The sequence below is a fragment of the Tauraco erythrolophus genome, chromosome 9, assembly GCF_009769465.1.
Source record: "Tauraco erythrolophus isolate bTauEry1 chromosome 9, bTauEry1.pri, whole genome shotgun sequence".
NCBI lineage: Eukaryota > Metazoa > Chordata > Aves > Musophagiformes > Musophagidae > Tauraco > Tauraco erythrolophus.
This window is the reverse complement of record NC_141473.1, coordinates 16,791,843-16,815,714: the sequence shown is the minus strand read 5'-3', so window position 1 is coordinate 16,815,714 and position 23,872 is coordinate 16,791,843. Positions and strand designations below refer to the sequence as shown.

General features: G+C 36.6%; 1 protein-coding gene across 1 annotated transcript in view; it reads right to left on the bottom strand.

Moving 5' to 3' along the window:
• The window catches only part of LOC104376270 (gamma-aminobutyric acid receptor subunit pi-like), a 42,346-nt gene that overhangs the window by 16,385 nt on the left and 2,089 nt on the right, over window positions 1-23,872 (bottom strand). Inside the window, exons 2-6 of the mRNA XM_086616312.1 lie at window positions 20,001-20,104; window positions 10,555-10,622; window positions 8,892-9,109; window positions 8,157-8,239; window positions 3,545-3,682 (exon numbers count right to left, since the gene is read on the bottom strand). Coding sequence (XP_086472438.1) covers window positions 3,545-3,682; window positions 8,157-8,239; window positions 8,892-9,109; window positions 10,555-10,622; window positions 20,001-20,104 — 611 coding nt within the window. The remainder of the gene's footprint in view (window positions 1-3,544; window positions 3,683-8,156; window positions 8,240-8,891; window positions 9,110-10,554; window positions 10,623-20,000; window positions 20,105-23,872) is intronic.

Here is a 23,872-nt window from a genome sequence, read left to right as displayed (position 1 = left end):
TTCCTTCCCTCTGTTCTGCCGAAATAATACCATTTGAATATGCCATTTTGCTGACTTCATGGTTTTCTAAGCAGGGAAGTGCACTGAGAGCCCTGACTGTCTGACAATTCTCCCTGCCTTCTAGGCTCAGGCTGAAGACCCAGCGTTAGACTAGACCTGAGCAAGCTGAGCCTCTTCATTTGTGCTGCTGCTGAAGACTTGGCAGGAGGGTTCCAGCAGTGAAAGCAAGACTTAAAGAAAGCTGCCAGCCAGAAGAAAAGCTATCAACAGCCAATTAGCCTCAAGTATTAAATGACGCTTTTGCTTCTTTCTCCAATTAAAAAAGTTAATTGTAATTATTTAGCTATCACTTGCTGTGAAAATAGAAGCGTTTATTCAGTAGGAACACATGGGGTCTGCCCTGTACCCAGAGTTGCTCACTAACACGATGACATACCAAGTGTCATTTAAGAGAGGAGTGTTAGCACATTAGAGAACAGGATTAGAGTTCAAAATTATATCAGCTATCAGCCTGAGTAAAACAAGATGCAATTCACCAAAAGCAAGTACAAAGTCCTATACTCAGATGGAAATTACTAGCTCCATAAACAGAGCACAGGGCAATAAAGGAGGTAAAGTACTAGAAGGAATCACAAGTTGAACAAGGTCAAAAACGCACAAGTATTTTCTGCAAGAAAAGCAAATGTCACCTTGGAACAGAGTTCAATAAATGCATTAAATAAACCTTTCCCTCTATGGATAATATCTGATGGGAATAGGGTACCCAGTTTTGGGTGTTGTACATCAGCAACAATAGGAGATGATGATGATTTACATCAGCAAATTAAAAAGAGGGAAAGAGTCTGAGAAAAGATATATCTGCCCTGAAATAGCAAAAGGGCTGCTGAAAAATAGCAGGAAATTTGTCTTCAATATCCACATAATGGATTTGAAATGCAGCAAGGGAGATCAAGATTAGACATGAGGAAAATATGCATATAATAATCACCAGAGAAAAAATCAGCTGGGGAGGGTGAAGCAGACACTTTGGATGTTTGTCTAACTTACTCCTAGAAACATCTGTCAGGAAGCAGGCTGCAGATACACATGACCTTGCCTTGCGACATGAGAATAGATTAAATGAATTCTTAAAGTGTATTTCAGCCTTATTTCTATGATTATTTACACAAAAAGCCAGACTGTAACAGTCCTTCATTGCTTTTATTTTTTTCCAATAAGACAGACAAGCTTTTTATATGCCTATATTACTCTGAGAATGCAGGTGGTGTTGGCTAGACAGCTAAAATAAAAACCCAGCAGCCAGAATAAGGACTATAGTTAAAAGACCTGTACGAAGTGGTTCTAGCAATTAATTTCTCTGTGTCCAAAATGAAACTGGTCTGTACCAAAACAAAATCAACACCAAACCCTAGCCAGCAGTCTAGCTATCAGTATTCCAAGTGACTTACTATAATGGGATTACAACAATGTGATACATGCTGTTCTATAAACAAGACTAATCCACAATGTCCTTTTCTTAAATTTACTGAAGTTACTTATGCAGGAATTTTGCTGACCACATCTTAAATTTGTCTGTCAGTGGTTGTACGTGAACTTGAGCTTTGCATTGTACAATATTTCACTTGCACAGCAGTTGTACTGTCTGTTCAAGTTCACAGAGTATGAAATCCTGATTGCTTTTTTTGCTGTGTTAGGAAATACCACACATGGCTCTTTTCCCATATCTTTAGCTTTAGCCTTGTGAAAAACTGTTATTTACAGTGTAACTGATTTACAAAATACTCTCAAATATTTATTAATAGTGTTAAGAAAATGCAAAGCATCATTTTTCATTTTGAGATTGATTACATAGTTCCATAATCTGGTTGTTTTTTTCTTTTATTGTGGGCTACAGTAGGCACTGTTTTCCTAAAAAAAAAAAAACAACTGTAGAAAAGTAAAAGGACTATGAGATTTCATTTTAGAAATACTGCATCACACTTGATAACATGGCTTTCTTGAACAGGAGAATTGAAACAAGCAGATGTGGGAAATTTTAATCTAATTAAGTTGCATGTGTTAAAATGCATAATTAAAAGAAAAAGTCTTTTGACTTTATACATATGATTCCTACCAACATAAAGGGAGGAAGACAGCATTATTTACTTAAAAGAAGAGCACAGTTCATCTGATCGTGCCTCTTCATTTATAATTGGAAATTGGTTTTATTCTATTTGGTAAAAAATAGTAGAAATTTTTTTTTGGCTTTCAAGTCTGGACTCTATGATAGAAGGTGGTAAGAATTAAGCAGGTTTCCTCTTCCTTTTTCCTGTATGGTGAACAGGTCCTGATACCCTTGTGGGCAGAACGGCAGTAAAGGATTATTCTCCTTTGATTAAATTCATGTTGCTTACCTAGAAGGTGTAAAGAGAAGGCAGGCAAGCAGATGTCACTTATGCAAGTAGCAAGGTATTTCATTATCCTGGAGCCTGCTATTATGTATCTCATTTTACATCCATTTAAAGAACTTTGACTTTTAACCTGAATTAATACCTGAAATTAGATCATAAAGATTCTCTGTTGTGAATTATTAAAGCAGAAATACCCAACAATGGAATAGAGAAACTATATTTCTCTGATTCAGAATTAGTAACATATCCTTTGGTGAAACTATAGCTTTGAGGGATATGTGTGTCTTCATCTAAAGATCACCCTTTCAGTTGGTGTGTTGACTTGAGCAGAAGAGAAGCTGAGTATGCAGTGAAGAACAGCAAGGAAGGACCTAAAAGTAACTCAAAGAGCCTAAAGCAGGTTTGGCAGGTCTTCAACTCTCTGAAAGTCCTTTCAAAGTATCTGGAAAATAAACAGAAGCAAACTCTTTCATGAGGATAAGTCCTGCAGTTAGAGGAAACTTTCTACAGCAGTTTCCCAAGATCAGCAGGAGAACAGGTCCGTGGAAATGCTTCTGCCCCTTCCCCAGGCAGAGGAACCTCAGGCCAGGCAACCTGCGCTCTGCTGCCCACCAGGCTGGACAGAGGCTGCCGCAGATAAAGAGCAATTCCGATGAGCACTAGCCATGAAACACAACTTCTTGCAGAAGTAAAAGCACCCAGCATATTCACAGAAATTTTCATTGCTGAATAGAGGTTTTTGACTTGCCTAATAAAGCTGGAGTGGCTATTTCCAGGAAGGCTGGGAACTGTTCTGAGCTGGGTACCTAGGGTCTCAGGTCTGTTTCCAATTTAAATGTCCAATTTACAGGCTAATCTTCCTTCACAAGAGTGCTCTCTGACATTACGTGGAAGAAGTAGTACATTTCTTGTTTATCATTCCTTTAGCTAATGTGTAGCCTCCAAGAAAATGCCTAAAAACTCTCAACCTTTACATTAGCTGAGTTTCTGCTGGTGACATCTGGAAAAGTATGTACAGTTTCAAGTATGTAATCAAGCATAAAATGAAAACTGTCGTCCTAAAATAAAGCAATGTGCTTAGTCTCTTAATGCTGCTCTGTTTCCACAGCCACATTCCAAACCATACCTAGAAAGCATTAGAAGGGTGTTTTTACCTGTCTCATATACCGCTTCGGATACCGAGGTAAAGTGGTCTTCTACTGTGTATTGTGCCAGTTGGAGCGTGTCCAAACCTCGAACTGAATCATTTCCTCTGGTCCAGTAAAACATGACATCATTGATGTTATAACCCCCTGTAGTGATATACAAGCCAACAAAAGTGTTTATTTTACACAATAATTAATTTACGTTGAGCACACTTATGGTTCAGCTGTTTCTTATTTGTCTATCTGAAAGTACGATTAGACATAAACAGTGACAGTTTTTGGCAGAACATAATGCCTGTATGAAACAAATCTCCCAATAACATGCAAAGTCTTATCATTTAAAAGCTGACTTATTGGGAGGTGGTCTTTTTATATCTTTTATTCTAGTACAAATGACATAAATTAATAAAAGAAATTAGTACCACATGGTATTCTAAAGGCAACAGCTATCAAGCTTTAAAGAAACACAGTTTTTATGAATTACAGCACTGCCAGCATTTGGACTAAACACTATGTGTGCCCTTTGTCGCATCCCAGGCTGCTGTTTCTCAGTGCAATGCATTTGGTCCTCATTCCCACGGAAATGAAGGGGCGAGGAGAGCAGCAGGGCAGCTGCGCGCTGGCGCTGTGCTCTGAGCTGGGCTTGGGTCGTCACTTGGGACGGCGTTTTGGCTCAGGAGCTTGGATGCTTCCCGAGGACACCAGCTTAGACGCTGATGCTTCTGCAGGCTTAACAGCGTGGCATGCTTCAGGGGCCCCAGGAGATTTCCTCTTAACCTTCAAGTAGTAATTAGGAGCTGAAACGGGACACGAATCATCTATCAGAAGGCAACTGTATTTTGCACACACTTGTCAATATGCAGCACAATCATAGCTAAAATACCTCTGTAGCTTTTTCCCATTATATTAAAAGGCAGGCAATTTTCAGGCTAGTGTATATGATTAATTCAATATTATGTTAATGTAATTTACATGTTAACAGGGAGCATTTGAACATCTTTTCCTTTAACTTATTTAGATCAATCATTCTTGTATTTGAAAGACTTATATTGTGCAAGTTAATAGCCAAGCTTACGGGACAGAAACATGAGCAGATGATTATTTTTAGACTCCAGTCAATTGTAAGTAAATTACAGTATAAGACAATAATGCAATACATTGCACAAGGGTATATGCTGCCAAAAGAACAAAACTCTGGAATCACAGAAAAAGATCTGCATTAAAATAAAAAAAAAAAGAATTCTAACATTTTTAAGTTAATGGCTTTGGTTCTTGCAACAACAAAAAAGAATTGATTTCCTACAGCCATTTAATGTAGGAAAAACAAGAGTTTAGGAATTGAATTTCAAAGAAACATTGTGCTGGTTACCAATTAAAATTACAATTTCACTCAGAAATTATTTCCCTGACCATTCTTTAAACATAAATCTTGTTTTCACTATTGTTGGCAGTTTTCTGAAAAGGTATCATGACCAGGAATCCCAGCTTACATTATCACATTTATAGCAATTAAAGCCATAATTTTCTATAAAACAAAACACTGCTGTGTCAAAAGTCTAAGCCAAAAGCATGCACGTCCAAGCTAAGTTCTCAAGTCCCTAAAACCACATGCTAGGAAATCTCCCACGTTTGGGAGGTGAAAAATAACATTTCTTATAAACAAATGATTGCACTGTCCTTAGTCAAAACAAAAGTTCGTAGAAGCAGTTGTTGTGCGTGACTCCAGGTATGGATTCATTTTGCTTTCCTTCTGTATGAATGAGCTGCAGATATTTAAATAAAGTCCAAAGAACTAGAGAGTACCACAGTAAATTCTTATTTATTTTTGTACCACAGTAAATTCTTATTTATTTTTGACAACATATTGAGTCTTCCAAGTCATGTGAGATGGGAGAGATTCTCGATGCCCAGATGGGTGATAATAAGTGTATCTCCAAATGGAGGTTGTTTTGCTTTAGCAGAACCATTTTTGTTCCAAAGTATTTTTATCAGCCAAATAATTAGTAGGTTTTTGTGATCCTTCCTACAAAAATTCTTTGAATATGCTCATTCCAGAGCTCTATTTGTGAAGAATTTTCATGGGGAGAGTCTTTCCAATAGTCAGTAAAGTTAAATAGCACCTTTCTCTCTCTGTGCAAAGTTTCTCTTTAGTCAGAGGATTAATATTTTACTAATTATAAAATGTTTGAAAAGTCTATAGAGACAAAATCCTTTAAGCTACATTATCTGGCTTTTACAAGTAATCTCTGTTCTCTCTACATGACACTGAGTTTTCATTCTAACTGATTCCTCAAGCCCAAAATGCCTCATTCCTGTACTTCGTTGATACAGTACAAGCAGCTAATGTCAACAGGGTTAACTACAGAAATAGTAAATTTGGGATTAAACATTCATAATGCCTAATACAAATTAGTTTCTTTACCTTTCTGTTGCTAATTTTAATTTCATCTGATTGTCAAGCACAAGTTAAGTGCCTTCACATGGCTCTTCACTGAATAAATGATAAAAGACAAGTTCAAAAAGGAAATAAAATTTCAGAAATGGTCCCAAAACATGACTATGTATTTGGACTGGAGGCCTGAGGCAGTGGAGGGGGGAGAAAAAAGCCCTCAGCCCAGTGTGAATGAACAGTGGTGCTCCCCACCACATGGCAGAGAGCATGAACCCCCAGCAGCACCTCAGACAGGAGCCCTCCAAGTCCTAAAATGTCACATTTGACATATCAACAGAGACTCAGAGTGGCAAGTCTCTGCCTCCTAACATATGCCTAACATTTTGCTGTGTAGATAGTATAAATCAATTAATATTATTAACTCATAATAGCAGAACAGCATTTTGTAAAGGCCACTAGGTATGCTTTACTGTGTAAAGCCATTACTTGATATCAGGTCATATTTGTCTTTACAATAGTAATCACTTAATAAAAGGCCTAAAACTTAATTTCAGCTCAAATATTTGCTATATATTTCACATTTTATTTATAAATGTCAGTATTTATGTGGATATGTACACATGCTTGCATTCACAGTTCTTAATTCCAGCTAATGGTATTTGCAACCAGTATTCTACTCATCTGTATATTGGTATGGCTTATCTCATGAGAGAACAAACACCATTTCCAGTGCACCCAAAAAGAAAGTATTACAGTACACTGAGGAAAAAGGGCCACAGCTAAAAGCGTACTTTTTCCTTTTGCATTTATTGTTTCTAGCTGTTTTCATTAAAACTAAACACCAATGTCACGGGAGCATTTGCAAGGACATTACTATGTTTTCCCCTTGGACAGAAGACACTTGTGTGTTGTTGAAAAAGCAGATGGAATCATTCTGAAAAATGCTTATTTTTAATTATATAGGGAATTCTCCTTTTTTAAATCCTGTCAAATAAATTTAAGCTCATGTGAGACACATATTTCATTTCGTAACTAGAGAAAATATTAAATGACTCACTAGGCAACGCTGTTGATGTAAATCCATATGTGTTGACTTACTGATATGCTCTTCCAAAGGAAAACAAATTAGAGATAAATCCAAACGCTAATTCAAATCACTGTTTGTTAAACAGAACTTATAAAACTACTGATTCTAGAGGGACCCCTGTGTAAGGAAGGTTTTGGGGCTGATTCCCTTTGTGGTTCTGTCTAAAAGGAAACTTTGCAGCAACGTTCTAATTGGTCATTAGCAACAGGAGTTAAAGAACATACACACACGTCTGAAACAGTAAAGAATAAAACTTGACAAGTACTGAAAAACCTTCAAAAATATTTTGAATATGTTTTGACATATATTCGAACATATATTTTCACCTTACAGGACTGGGTATCCTTTTATATTATCCCACGCAAAAAATATTTTTATAGAGTATTATCATACGAATAATAGCAAAAAGTTAATATAAACATGGACATTTGGGTGTTTATAAAGTGACGATGTCTACAAAGTAGAGAGCATATTTTAATGAAAATTCGGAGGACATTGATGAAATGAGAACCCATAAAGGTATACTTAGTCTTGGTCCATCAACTGATGATGTTTTTTCCCAGGGCACTGGCATAGAGACAATTAGATAAGTCATAGAAGGATTTGTATATATCCATCTCAGAAGAGAACTGTCTAAGCTATTACTTTTTTTTCAGTATGAAATAGTAAATTAAATATGAACTCTATGCCTTACAAATAAGCCTTATTCAAATTTCTTTATTTCCTAAAGGAATCGTGTCTCAGGGCAGGAAAAAAAATACGTATTATCTGAAAGAGGTAAAAGAATAAAAAACATATTTTTCTTGCTGTGCTGGAAAATCTCTGCTCACAGAACTCCCCCTGAAGACCAACAGAATAACTGCAGGATGTGCTGCAAAGCCAGGTCTATGATAATCTCCTGAGATTTTATTTAATCATTAATAGCATGGCAGCATTTCAGTACTGTCATGCTGTTTTCAGTGATGCCTCATGAATTTATCTTTGTATACTGACACTATTGTAATCCAACAAGGACTGGTTATGTACTGTCCCTTGGCTTCTTTGAAAATTCCAGCCTCTCTGATAATAAAATCTAGTAGCCCTTCAAAAAGATCAGAGATATTTTTTGATTGTATAAAAATAATAAAGATTAAGTGTCTTACAGCTTTCCAGTTGCAAAGTACATGTCTGCTTATCCATCGGATATTTGGTCAGATCCATGCTGCAAGCAACAGTTGTGGTGATCCTTGAAAAAAAAAAGAGTATTGCTGATTATTAATGAGATAAAATTGTTTATCAGTAAAAATAAAAATAAGTCATATATTCTTCTTGAACTAATATTTGCAGGCAAATACCTATCACAAGGAAAAAAAAATTGTAATATTTGCTGTTATTTAATGTGGAAGAGTAATAACATCCCAAACAGGAAACTACTCCAGATTAGCTGAGTTTAGTGGCGATCTAAAAAGGCCATCCCTTGCCTTTTTCTGACTTACAGAGTACATTTTTCCTTTGTTGCCATTTTACAATTTTATTATATCTCTCAAAATCTATTATAAAGAATAATCTTTATAATAATAATGCAAATTAGTTCATCACAGCTTGCTTTGCTCTGTGATGACTTCATTGCAAAACAACTGGAATGGCAAAATGCAATTCCTGTATTTGGTCTACCTGAAAGCAAAAGGGTCTATTTAGGGAAGAAAATGAGACCTATTACTAAATTTAAGGCTTTATCATATTGGTCAATCGTGTTACATATTCATAAAACTACAAGACCATGCGCATTCTACTTTTACAAACAGACCAGTTTCATAAGCATAAAATCATACTAACCTGGAAACTTTAAACTGTAAGTAGAAGCCAAATATAAAGGCTAGTGTAAGGTATATACATACCGTAGAGCATACAAGACTGTTCCATTAGGGTATATTCTTATAAGACGATTCTCAACAGTGATATCATGAAGAAAAGACTTTTTTGAGTCAACTATGAAGGTATCTGGTACCCAAAGCATTTCCACGAGACGACCATCTAAGCTTAAACTCTTATTACCATCAAAACAAAGTCTCTCATCAGTCCATCGCTGCCTTAGAAATATGGTAGCTGTGTAGTCCTGAAAGAGAAAAAACAAAATTATCATACAGAGCAAGCCTGTATTATATTCAGTTTTACAAAAGTTTATGGAAACAGCTGTTGGGCACAAATAGCCTGTGACTCTGCCCCCTCTTCTTAAATGCTGACACTCTGCTAGCAGTTGTACTGGCTCTTGTACTGCCAAGTTTTCCAGCACTTGATGTGAGGCTGACATCATTAAGAAATACTATCTTGAGTAGATTTTGTTCTTGGGGTCATTGGAATCTTGCAGTAAAAGCCGATGGCCTAAGTCTGGGGCTATAAATCAGCTGAAGTCATCAGAGTTTTGTAAGCAGATACTCTGGCTCTGTAGATCTTTAAATTTTAGAATGATTTATATAAGTGGTTGCAAACATCATTTTGTGCACATAAACTACTAAATAATGCATTTTTTAAGAAAACTTTGGGAAAAGTTGCATAAATACGGATAGATAAAAGGACAAAAAAGTTAGTGAAATAGGAAAGGAGTCATCATCTTTTAGCACAATTTATCCTTTAAGCGTCACAAGGGAAACTAGTGCCAAATTTATCAAGACCTTTAACATAGCTCTCAGCCCAATTCACCTTCAATTCAGATATGCCTGGTAGTCTTACAATAAAATCATACTATTTATTATCTTTTTAATCAACTTCTGATTTTATGGTGTGTTTATATCCGTATGATAAGTTCATCTTAATATCTTAATTTCTGACCTTACTTTCCCCTTTCTAAACACTAACTAATACTCATTAAGCACAGAGGGATTCTAATATTCAGCTTCTATGGAAGCCTGAGTAATGAAATAATGAGGTACTTTTTGTACATACATTTTTTTAACATATAGGTATTCATATGCGTATACATTTTTTAATACATATACACATTCACAAATATTTTCTAATATTGTGTATCTGATTAATGAATTTTACCTTTTATTTCTATGTACCAATGGAGGAGCTTAATTGGAAAAAGTATACTCCATTTCACAGTTTGTTCAAAAATAAATGATACAAATATATCACAGCTGGAATAAATTACTGTTACTGTCACACATTAAAAGAGAAAAACAATACGAGTTCAGCTGTGTCTAATTACAAGGAAAGAGTGGCTTCAAAGCAACATAAATATATCTTTAATTCTGTGAAACGCGTAAAGATTTAGATGTTTCATCTGGAAAATAAATACTGCTCTATACGCCTTTCATTAAGATCAATACTCAGTAGCAAATTTCTTTTTGTATCTGCGAGAGATGTGATATGCATCTACATTTCTATACTTATTATAGTACTATAGCCACTACCTACAATGAAAAATAAAATTCCTTCTCCTAACACACATTGACCGCACATGAAGAAAAGCCTCAAATTCACATGGCCAGCACCTGTAAACACAAGACATCAGCTTATCCACAAGCAAAACAAAAAAGAATGCAAAAGCTACAATACCATATTTATTTCTGATATTGTATCAATGCTTGCAATATCCAGACTCATCCCAACTGACACAGGGCCATCTGCAAAAAAGAGAAAGTTAGAATCTAGCACATAGTTCTTCAATAGTTAGTGTTTAGGAGAACCAGTTACAAACTCTTCCACAATACGATCCATTTTTCACTAAAAGTTTAGTAGCTTTTTAAAAGGAAATATTCCTCAAACTTATATTATGAAAGAATTTTAACAATTTCATAACCAAAATCTAATACTTCTAGACTAACAGTATCTTGGTTTTATTAAACGTGCTTTATTTCCTAAATATTTCCTGGTTTATATGATTTTACTTTTTTTCCCCAAGAAAAAAAAATGCTGGGGAAAAACGTTGTGCAACAAGGTGCAGAAGGTACAATCCCCATGGTACATCACACCCTTCTGCTTCGAGGTGCAGAGCAGTGGAAAGAATTCTTCCAGTTGCAACATCTGGCCCATCAGATGTTAGTGAACTAAGGAGTTGCACCTGGCAATGCCACATGGTTAATATCCAGATGGGATAGCTAAGTGACTTCATTTACTGCCTGTTTAAGAACATACTGTCTATATTGTGTCACTACATTTTAATGTTTTGCTTTTGACCATTAGCAGTTTACTTCTGACTTAAATACTTGCATTTATAAAGGAAAACTAGTTGCTTTATCCTCCTTTTAATATTAATATCAGCTGAAGTTTTATTCAGTGCAATTAAACACCCTACCTAAGCAGTTGTCATTGTAATGTTCGTATGCTCAGACTCTCATTTCCTCGTGAACATGCATTTTACAGTGTCAGAAAGAAGATCACCAGCTGTGCATTGTAAAATACAGAATTTGCACGGAGCTTTCATAGAAACATGACATTATTCCTGGTTGAATATGTGCAGAATAATTAACAGAGTACACGTACAAGGAAATTCTTATCAAATTAAGCTCATCCTTCCAAGTAACTGAGAAGGAGAGAATGCAGTACTGAGAAATGCAGAAATACTTTCAATGAGATTTATGAAGCTAATGGTGTCAGTATGTTACAGGCATACCCTCTTGGCTCCTTGCAATGCATATGCCCCTCCATAGCATCTAGGGGAAGATGGGGCCCAACTTGACTCCTCTGATAACACTAAAGAAAAAAAGTGTGTCATTGTGGAGTGGTATAAGTGTATTAGTATTTTTGTTTTTTCCAAATTAACTTCCATTTGTAATCATGTGTTAAATTTGTTAAACATCTGGCACTCCTGAAAGAATCTATAAATGCTTTGGTCTGGACTCAGCTTAAAGTGCAGATATAAAGCTCCAGCTTAAAACAGGACTGTAGGCTTACAGCATCCCATGATGGTAATCTGTGTGCTCACTGTACACTATAAATTGTATATAGGGATTAGAAGAAATGGTTCATCTGTTGGAAGACAACTTTGGAACAAAATTAATTGAGTGAAAAGTTCAGAGCATTGATAGCTTGTTCTTCTGTTTCCTTCCATTCTTTTCAGGTTTTGATACTCCAAGATACACTTAAATTTTGTCCCTACAGAGTTAAAAATTTGACCCTCTAGGAAACTCAGCCCAACTTTCTAGGGTGCAATAGCAACAGAATCAATTGATACTTATGCTTACCATTGTACTACATTACAGGTACACTATTGCCAGCCTCAAAAATCTTTAAATTTAAAAACAAGTGTGATATATAATCCATTTTCTGATATGACTGTTACAAAGCGTATTATTGTCAACTGTCACAAAAGAATTTGGGGTGAATCTCATCATGCAAGGCATATGCTTAACAATGGACCATCCTAGGGAGATGACAATGCAGTGTTCAGCTGGCTATGCAGGAATTGTGGCTGGGAATAATCAGACTCTTTCCTACTATATCATCTCTTATTAACAGGAAAAAGACTTGATCCTTGCCTAGTTAAGATGATACAGATTAGGGGAAATGTTCATTAGCAGCATTTCAGTATCTGTTGTTACACATCCAAGAGGAAAAGCCGACTTTCAATAAAGATTACTGAAATTAAATTAGGTTTAATTTTTCTAGAATCACAGAAACAGGTCTTTGTACATCTCTCCCTTCTTTCTTTCCTGTTGCGGTATTTTTCAAAATATTATCAAGTAACACAACAGAACTGTAGTGCTGGGTGACTTCCAACCACCAAAAGACATCTAGCTTAGGTTGAGCGGTACTTCAAGCCCAAATTATTGTCCTAGCACAGACCTGCCTTGCAGTTCAAGCGCTAAGGAGTGGGAGTGCAGTCAGGACAAAGCCATCCTGCTCCACTAACCCTGACACACTCCACAACAACTCAAGTGCTTGTGCTGTGCAGGTAGCCTGTTGAGCCAAGCACTGGCAAAAACACAACAGAAAATTACATCCCCTCAGACACAGCAACATGCCAGGGAGGAGTTGTGTGGGAAAACAAAACAAAACAAAAATCACAATTACGGAAGGGGTCTTTACTAACACAGTACAAGCTGCAGAGAAAAGCTTTGCTTTAACAGTTAATTAAATCAGAACAATATTAATAGTTAAAGGCTCATTTCCTTTGTGTGTGTGAGGCTAAATGCAATTTATGGTGCCTTACTAAATAAGCAAATTAATAACAGAATGAGTCTTCCCGTAATTATCCACCAGGGTTTCCCCAAACTTCCTCTGAAAAGTCTCCTGCTGACAGTGTCAAAAACAGGGCAGGAGACCAGATGAGGCAGTCAGTTCCTACATTTCCGTATGTTTGGCAGGAACTGTATGTATAATGACAACTTTAGAAGAAATCTGCAGATCCTCAGAAGAAAACTAAAGTCAGTTTGTCATTCATTAGAGAAGGGAACCTTCAAAACATGTCAAAAACACACCAAAAGGTGTCCCTTGTCACAGCAATGGGTGCACATTCTGATTGGCATACTTTGAACTTTTACTGAAATTTATGCACAAAGACTGTTACTTTGTACACTTTACAGATACTCACAGTAATCTCATAAGGGAAAGCAGCTAGAAGAGTGGCAGACAGCATACCTAAAAATTCAGTTTGGATCACTGCAATGATCACAGCCTGTTAAACTTCATACGGACAAAGTAAACCACCACCATGTCATATGTGTATTTGTAACTTTGAAGACCTACTAACAAAAAAAATTCATCAGTCAGCACTATCATTAACTGCCAGTCCTGAGCTGTTAGTACTAGCTCTTTTTCATTTAGTTTAAGAAAACTTAAAACAATTGAGATATTTCTGAATGTCAGAAAAGGGATGGCTTTTTGAAGGAACACCTCATCCTAGCAGCAATACTGGATAAAATACTATGCAACTCTAACAGAGAATTAGAAGGAAAAGTATCACTAGAATAATTTATTATAGTTTCATAAAAAAATGGTTTTGTCTGCCCCATTTCCAGCTTTACTTTGTTTTAGAGTATTATGGGACTCTCAGATTAAGTGATACATTATGCTACATTATTATGATATATAAATGCTCAGATTTTTTCAGTGTATTTAACTTCCCACCACAAGACATCTTTCTTGACAAATATATTACATGAAGAGACTGGACAGATTAAGATGGGCCTTCTAACAGATCTCAACTGTAGTTGTTGATACAAAGACATCAGAAGACAGACCCACTTCTAGCAGGGATCAATTTCAAACCTATTTGTTCGCATTAATGATCTTTAGACAGTGATGTAGCTCCACCAGTGTGGTTTGTGGACAAGACAAAAATTGGTGGGGATCGTAACAATAACAGCTTGTTAAATCATTTGTCAAAAAAAAAGCATATTTTAATACAGGCAAATGCAAGCAATTAATGTGACAACAAACAATGCAGGCAGTGTGTACAGGATAGGAAATATCTTGGCAAGCAGTGCCTTTAAGAAGGATTTAGAGGTTGTCACAGATAATCATTTCAACATGATCTTTCTGTACTACACTTTGGCAGAAGCACTGTTGCAATGGAGAGCAATATACAGAATTAAGTCATCTTGCAATCTAGACTGTATTGGCGAGACTGTTCGAGATTACTGCGACAAGATTTGTTTTCCACATTTGGGAAAAAAAAAAGTGCAAACAGCAGAGCACAATTGAGAGAGAAAAACATTCCAGAAAACAAAAACTCTAGAAGCTTCGTATCAGAGCTTTTAACATGAAAATTAAGTAACTGCTTTTTACTCAGCTCCTCAAAGAGAAGATGGAGAGGTGACTTGCCCGATGTCAGTAAGTGCACAGAAAAGATATCCATTAGTAAGTTGTACACATTCTCTGACAAAGCAAAACAGAGTTTTTGGCTTCCAGTTTATGGAAGCCAGAGACAAGAAACTTCAAATAAGTTTATTCTTTCCTCACAGAACTTAATCGCTGTTCATCACTTAGAGTATCTAGAATTCAGTATTTAGGGATAGTAGGGAGGACAAAAACAACCAAACAGTCCTGCGTGCAGGAAGCTGGGCTTGGCAGCAATGATAGTCTACTAGTGTCTCTTATTTTCATGGGAAAGGAAGGAAAAATCTACATTACCATCTGTATGCTGAAGTTTATAGTTTTTTACCAAGTCATTGATTTATTAAATCGCAATTTAAGGATTCAGGAGGGATTCAAAAGGTATTTTCCAGTATACAACTGGCCATGCATATTCTGGGCTTTTTGCCTTTCTCTGAAGAATTAGACATTGGCTGAGTGGTACATAAATAGCAAATAATCATCATCTAAAGACTATTTTATTTCTCACGTACCCTGTGAGCTTATCACACTAAATCAAAGAGTCTCGGACACGGCTAACATTGATATCTCCTGGCCTCTCTTGGGGGTAAGCTGTAAACTTCTGAGGACTAAAATGCCTTCATCTAATTAAACTCACAGAGCTTAATATATGTAATATTTTAGGAAAAAAAAAAAATATGATGACTGTTCTTACACAGAAGGTCAGACTCAAAGATTTAATTCACTTCCTTGAATTTAAACCTTAAGACCATGAAACATTACTCATTACAAAGATAAGGAAAATAATCTTTTAACTATGGTTTAGAATAACTGATTTAAGCATGACACTTTTCTATAACACTTGAAAGCAGCTTCCATATTCAAATATACTTAGCTGTGACCTTTTCCTAGTCTCTCTCTTTTTAATTAAAACACTTAAATTATCACATTCAATCACAGAACAAAATCTATTTGTATAAAATTATTTACAAGATTTTATGCATCCTTTAACAACTCTATGAGCCTGATCCAAGGTTCACTGAAGTCAGCAGGAATTGCTCATTAATTCAGAGAGGTTTGGCACAGCACCTAAAGTTACAAATTGATCTACACAGTTTCAACAGAAAACCTGATGTTGAAATCGGCTTGTATTGCTAAGAAAGTGTCAGGGTTATGTAGCACATTTAAAGAAAATAACTGTGCATTTTTAAACCCCTTATGTCAGCTTTTTGTAGAAGACTTTCATGTTTATCTACAAGTCTAGGACAGATATCATTACGTTAAGGGGTACTATTTACTAACATTACTGTAGGAGTATTTCATATTTCAGCCCAAAGAATGGCTAAAGTCATTCTAGATTAGGTAATCTTTTTAATTCACTAATAGATCTTCCTGGATCTATCTGTTCAGTTTATTAAGGCTTGATGAACCAGCTCAAGAGGGACATTAAAATTCTATAGTTAAGAAAAGAGAACATTCTTAATAGTAACATTCAGATGAAGGCAGAGCCAAGTAACCAGCCCAGCTGGGATTCCTCTGTACAAAATACTGTGTAAAAGTATTCCCATAATTTGGTAACTGGTATGTGCCACCCACCATGGACAAACATAAAACCCTCAGCCACTTTTACTTGTCTACAAACCTTTGAGATACTAAGACTGGCTTCAACTAATGTAACTTCAGGCACCTAATTAGGTGCCTAAAGATGGGAATGACAGTCTGTACTGGGCATAAAGGGCAGCATTTGGGCAGCAACAGTGTGGAGGGGTGGCCTGTCGGAGAGGAGATGGCTGAACTAAAATGAGATTAACTCAGGCTTAAAATCTGGAAGTCTATTAGTTCCAATGCATGCAAAGAGAGAAGATAATTTTTATTTTGTTATGCACAGTCATGGGATTCAAATGAAAAGTAGCTTCATAATCCCCTCTTTAATGACACTGGCTGAGTTGTAACCCCTTAGAAAGTTTCCAGTCATCCCCCAGTGTCAGCACAAGGTCCAAACAAACAAATAAGCAAATGGAGGGCTTACTAAACTAAGAATTTATGAGCTGCCATAAAGTTTCCTTGACTAGCAAATATTCCTGTTTCCTGGCTTTAGAAAAAAGGAGCCTTCATTTATGATTGTTTGTTTATACTCAATGCTTTCTTTGCAAGACCAAAAAAACATTTTGCTAATATTAAGGAGCTCAGTGTCACTGATTTTGTAAGAGTATGATTGTATTTTGGCAGCAAGTATCACTTCAAATCCCCACTTCCTGCCTGAAGAAATTTTTCAAGGATAAGTAACTTTGAAATGACTTTGAATTACGTTATTCTAAAATTCAAGCTAACCTCTGGCCCTCTCACACTTGATAAAAATCACATTTCAGTGTTCCATTATGACTAGCTAATGCTAATCTCAAAGCACTGTAGATGTCAGCAAATAATACGATTTAGTTTTATAATAAATTTCTTCACACGTATTTATGAGCGCATATCTTACTGATCACACAAATAAACATGAATATGCACACTTTTGAAAGCAAAAGAATCTTGGCCAAAAAGAAAAAAGGGACCCAAATGTCTTAAAGAGGCTGATTTTAAGATATTATTCTTGGATATTTCCATGTATCACCATACACATACTAGGTTTCCATTTTATGCAAATCCTTTCATGCATTTCAGACAGCAAACATAGGTCTTGGGGTTAATATGCATACATATTCTTTTCTGTTTCATTCTGTTCTATATAATAGAAGTTTCCTTCTCAGAGTAAGTCAGCACTGATACAGCACCGACACAATTAGAACTGTGCAGGCTTTTACAGTAGCTGATAATCTCCACCAGAACCAGAATACCCTGGGATATGTTTTTATCATGCATTTGTTCATCAGCCTACTCCAGTCTAACCAGCACTTTGACCGATCCTTTTTTGATTGGTCAGTCTCTTACTATTAACACATAAATATCATACCAAAGAAATGAAGAATTTGGGGGATAAGGAGGGTAAAAAAAAAAAAGGTCACAGAAGAAGTATAAATTACTAAGTTCATACTCTGGCTTCATCAAATATTTAGCAGATGTACTGTAGTCATTGATATAAATCTGAGTAAAGCCAGTTATATTGAAATCTTTCTCATGAAGAACAGATACAAGGTACGCTAGCTTCAGGCAGATAATACCCACAGAAATAAGGAAAATATTACATGGAACAAAGCTAGGCTAGCTGTGGTCATATAGATCAGTATATTCCACTGATTTGCTAAACTGAGGATTTAGATGGTTTACTAGCTCTGCTTCTGAGAAGAGCAACAGCTTCTCCTGGACCTGAACCTCATCTGAGCTGCAGCCCACCTTGCAGTGGTCTGGACCTCTCTGTAGAGGGGTCAAGGCTGAGCAGATACCACTCCCCATCCCACCCCAAGCACACATGCCTCTATCACATGGAAAATTATCCCAAACAACCTTGCAGAAAGCTACAGGTCCAAAAGTCAGAATGAATGCTTCCCGGGTCATCCTAATCTAAATTATTCTGGAAAAAAAAAAAAAAAGTCATTTGTCACAAAACCACCAACCCTGCATTTAGAAATGACATCAATAAAATGTAATTTTCAGAGTCTCATCCCATTCCTTCAGAAGTAGAGCTAATATATATCCATCAAAGGTTTCGGAGACAGTGTTTGCACACCTGAGCTGCGGCAAGCGTATGCAGCAATGCTGGCACTGTCTGGAAGTGCATACAACAGACTTGATCTGTGCCTGAGCTCCTCTGGGATTTCCAGGCAAACACAGAAAGTCCTTAGCATTCCTCTGAACAAAATTACCAAGCAGAAAGAGAGCTATAGTCTTGCTACATTACAACAGCTGAGGAAAAAAAAAAAAAAGCTCACAGGAGAAACAGGAGATTCATAACTTGGAAGTGCTTTCACTGTTGGTATTAACTACTATCATAGGATTTAGCAATGAAATTCATCCATCATGGCTGTGCCAATGCATTTCTAGTACTATCATGAAGTAATGAATGAAATATATTAATGGCCACTGAACATACAGTTATTTTCCATTATGCATCATCTCCAAAGAGAAGGGGTTAGTATTTTGCTGAAAAATCTCTTAGACCATGTAAATACTTTGTACAAGTTGTGTCAGTAGCTGAGACAATTACAATAAAACCAAACAGACAAAATAATTTTACATTTCTCCTAAACCTAAATACAGATTATCTTAATATTTTTATGAAATGGATTCAGAAATTGTACATGATGTGGAGTGCCCTCAGTGAACAGGCTGATAGTCTCACCAGGTATTTGGATGGCAAGAAGTAACAGTATGGTCTAAGAACTCCTCAGTCAATTATTTTTAAGCAAGATATAAAGAGAGATAAAAGTCTTCATTCAAAACCTCTAATGTTTCTGAGTATCTAACTTAAGAACTACTGCCTAACATTCACTCTGTAAGTTTATTTGGTGACAGACATAAGGTGCTGAGCATCTTTTCAACATGCAGAATATTTTCTGAGTTCTGCAGTTACTCTAGGCAGAGATCTTCACCCTGCCTCATAACTCTTCAATATTTCTGATACATGTAATAGCCTGATTCAAGTAAGAAAGATGTTCGTCACTGAGATTTCAGGTGTCTAACCTGTTTAGCTGCACTGCAAGGCAATAAAATCAGCCTTGGTGCAGTAGACTATGCGAGTCTTCCAACGTGGTGACCATGGCCTTCTGATGGAGGGAACTAGCATTTCCAGTTCAATTCCCTCACAGTTCTGCAGTGAGTCAGTTCAGTGACCTTTAAGACCTGAGGCGAAAAGGATTTACTAAATAATTCTCTTAAAATCTAATAGCAGATACACATAACGCTTGGTACAGTAACAAGACTTATCTGTGCTTTTATGAATGGTTTGACATATAAAGCTTTCTTACATTAAATAGAATTTTTTTATAGCTATTATTTAGGAAATCAGAGGAAACTGCTTTTAAATAGGTAAGGTATTAGAACTTACTTTACTGGGGACACATGAACATCAATAGCCAAGCAGAGCCTGGAAGTTTTGCTTGTGAATGCCTGGAATATATAAGTTTCACCTTGGGCCACAAAAGCTATTAAGCTATATCTTATTATCTAATAGTACATCATGTATAATCAGATCAGTCACTATCAAACATCAGAGAAAAAATGTACAGTAAAAAAAATTTGCTTTTATTGCTGAGTTTCAGCTGCATTACATTACAGTTCAATCTTATTAAAACAGCTTTTCTACTTACTATCAAAAAATGGACGCAGATACTTGTTGTATCCTTTTATTATTTTTTGTATAGTTGGAGGCAGAATTTCACGTTTTCCTTCAGCTTCAGTAGTTTCCATTGACCTAAAGGGAATGAAAAAAGTGAGGATGTTTTAAGAGAACATCATCAGTTATAGCAGAGATGACATTCCAGGAAAACGCTGTATTAGTTTCAAGGTTATTGATGATTACTGTCCATCAGATAAGATATCATAAAATATTTGTATGTTTGCATTTCACAGCACTAAAGAAAAATAATGTTCTAGACAATATCAGATTTTGTAATCTGTATTAGTCCCTTGTTGGAAAAAGAAATACTATTTTTATACCTTAAAGTCTATCATTTCTTGATACCTCACCTGAGAAAATATTTCAGTCTTCCTTAACACCTCTGTAAATAGGGCACCATTGTTATATCTAAGAATGTGAGAGGAGTGTTGATTATTTATTTCAGCATTTAAAATTAAGCTTCTTTTTACATAATAAAATACATTCAATTTAGCTCCTGGAGAAATACAGAAAACAGCCTTAGAGATTAGTGCATAAAAATGCTTTCAAAATGTTGCTTTTACAACAAAATTTTTAAACAGGTTAACAAAACAATCCTGTTGGGCAAAATCAGCGAAGCATAACAAAACCACAAACCACTCCTTTGTTCAAGAGCAGCTACAAATGTGATGCACAGAAATCAAACATAAACAAGGAACTACAAACCCCATTTTTGCTCCAGGGCCCTTGCAATAGTCTCATTAAGAGGTTTGTTGGAAAGATGCATGAAGGAACTAGAGAAAACACATATCCAAACCACAATTCTTTACTCAGACCACATCAGGATTCATTTATATATATTCTCCCACCTTTGCCTTTTATGGGTCTTGATGATGAGCAGCTGTGGGAGGGACACCTGGGCCCACTAAGGGCTGTTACCCTGTAAGTAGCGCTCCCACAGCAAAACCTGCCATAGCTTTGCTCTTAATTTCTGCCTAACCTCTAAAGGAGCACTCCAAGCGTGAGCGCGGGGTGTGCTCACCTGTCGCAGATTCAGGCTGTGCTCTTCATAAATGAAAACGCAAGTGGTACTGACTGCTCGTTGCCAGTGATTTGAGACAAGTGGGGGTATGACCTTTTTTTAATTATGGAAGTGAGAAGCAAATAATTGATTGACTCAAGGAAGCCCAGCTGGCTGCAGGCAGAGGCGTTGTCTCTGCTGATGGAGAGCAGCCACTTATATATTCACCAGGAGAGAGTCCTTGTGTTTTTTACCTCCTGCACCAAAAGTGACTGGTCACTAAAGATGATTAGCTCTACCCCTTAGCTCTCCTGCAGCAGGTACAAGAGCTGTTGGTGTGGTGGCTTAGCCCTGGGGAGAAGGATGTAAGTACAAAGGCAAAGGGGGGTGCCAGTGTTCTGTGGTCTTCCTAGTCCTGCTGAATCCTCACTGAATGTCGTTTCTCCTAGAGCTGCTCCTGAAAACTCTGCTTGCTCTTCCTACTGCTATTTTTTGGTTTCCTCTAGTTTTCTAAAGCTTGCTTGCTTTGATTTTAATTTTGCTGTGTTTCTGAGAGAGCTTCAGCTGTTTTGTTGGGAAACTGGGTTTTGTCCACTAGGAATAATCCGGTATCTTAGATTAGCAAAACTCAAATGCTAAAATGATCTCACTGAATGCACATGGTCAAATCACACTGTGGTTTCAGATGTGGTGTCCGCTGCCTTGAAGTGCTGCTATTGCTTTGTGAGTTTTTTGTTCACCAGACGCTGTTCCCACATAAGTAGCTGTCCTGTGACTCATATAGCATAGGTGTTTGAATGATCATACTTATTTCCCTTATTTTGTTTTTGGTGGGTTTTTTTTCATTTATTGCAAGAGAACTATGTCATTGCTTTACTTAATGTTAAGTATGGTCTTGACTAATGCTAGTATTGAAATAAAGAGTATTTCTCCTGTAAGTTGTGTCCTGAAGAAACAAGCGCAGTCCTGTTGAGTTGAAATGCTAATATAAATGAAAAGGCCAGTTTTACGTTGCACAAAAGTGTTGGAATCAGAAACATACTTGAATTTAATTAATTTCTTAAATACTGTACTTGCAGTAGTTATTTGTGCTTTTGAAATTTGCATATAACTTTAGCTAAGTGTTCAAAGAGCTGTATGAGTTTAATTTCACAGCTCTACTGAATTGTTCTTGAATACCTTCCACGTATTGTAAAACAATAAAGGAAGACTCGTCACTTTTCCACTGAAAGGGTATAATATTGTTCTACTGATCAGTATGCAATTGTAGAGTGGTCTCGTGTGTAATTAACAGCTATTTTCTGAAATATATCTTAAATATTTGGCATTATTCTATGGAAGTCCTTCCTTTCAATCACCTGTGGTACCCTTTGAGGTAATTCTTGATTTCCCTCATTAATACGCAATGCGTAGCTTCATATCTTTGGTCATTGATTTTTACAGTTAAGTAAGAACTTGTTGGCATAGGAAAGCTGTTGCGCAGTAACTGAGACTATGAATTAAGAGGGCACTGTCCCTTGTGTGCTGTTTTGCCATACAATCTTTGGGAATCCTACCATAGCAAGCCAACATAAGAGAGGAAACCGATGCCTCCTAAACGTGAGTGTGTGGTGTTACCATCCTGCTAACTTTGGGGATTGCCAGAAGCAGGTGGTCAGTGTTGAAAGGCAAGGAACCTACAGATATGATGTGCCTTAAGTAGTTTTGCTTATTTACATTTTAAGGGAGGATGCCCTGTTTCCTTTAAAGTGCTCTTCAATTCATGTGCCACATTCATCACTAAGCAAGAGTGAGCTCACAGCTGCTCACATTCCTCTATTCTGTCATATAGCTTTGTGCAGAGATGACAAAGGATAAAAGTAAAAGCTGGGACTCGTTCCTCTTATGTGTGTACATCATCTTATCAATGCATCTAAGCTGCTTTTTTTACCCAGTATTTGTGTTGCTATATGTAACTAACCGCATATGGTTTAGTTCCTCCATTTTCTTAACGTATTTTAAATACATTGGCATGCATCTAAGTATGGAATTGGCTTGAAACAGCTGTTCTAGCCACTGAGGAGAGAATAGGCTTTTATAGACGAAAAGTGAATATATATTTATTTGACAGCCAGGAATATCTATCTGTTCTGGGCTGTCAAATGTAATACCTGTTTTAAACTGTGCTCTAAACAGTAGTATATCTCACTGCTTAAACCAAAAGTATAGACTAGACATGTGAACGGGAATGTTTTTCCTGGCTATTTTTTGTCAGAATCTATGTATCCTGAAAAAGGCAGAGACACCTTAGAACTGAGAGAAGGGAGAAATGAAATGCCAAACACAGTCTGAGCAAGCTTTTGAAATACCTCCCTCAGGAAAAGCTAGGAGAAAAAAAGGTTTTTCCAGGCAATCCACTGACAGGCGAAGGGATTACAGATGCGAACAAAGGAGTTATTTCTTGTTTTATATGTGACAACATCCTCCTCAAGGATACAGACCTTTTGTATGGCCTGCGTAGATGAACTGCAGCAGAGTCACCTACATCACTGACAAACTCTCTGCTTCCATCAGCCACTACTGTCAGAGGTTTTGTTTAATTGGTGAGTTTGAATCAGTAGCATTATGTTACTGCTTACTAGATACAGGAACAAATAACAAATGTAAGTGCTCTTAAACTCAGAAAGGGGAGAGAGGAAAAAAAAAATCAACACCATCCCACAGAATTTTCTGGATCTGACCCTATAAACCCAGGCTAGCACTCTTCAGTTTGAAAACACCCTTTCTGAAACAAATAGGAGCCCTTCTTGGGATCAAATAGCATATATTTACTTAAGCTGATTGCTGATAAGGGTTTGAAGTGT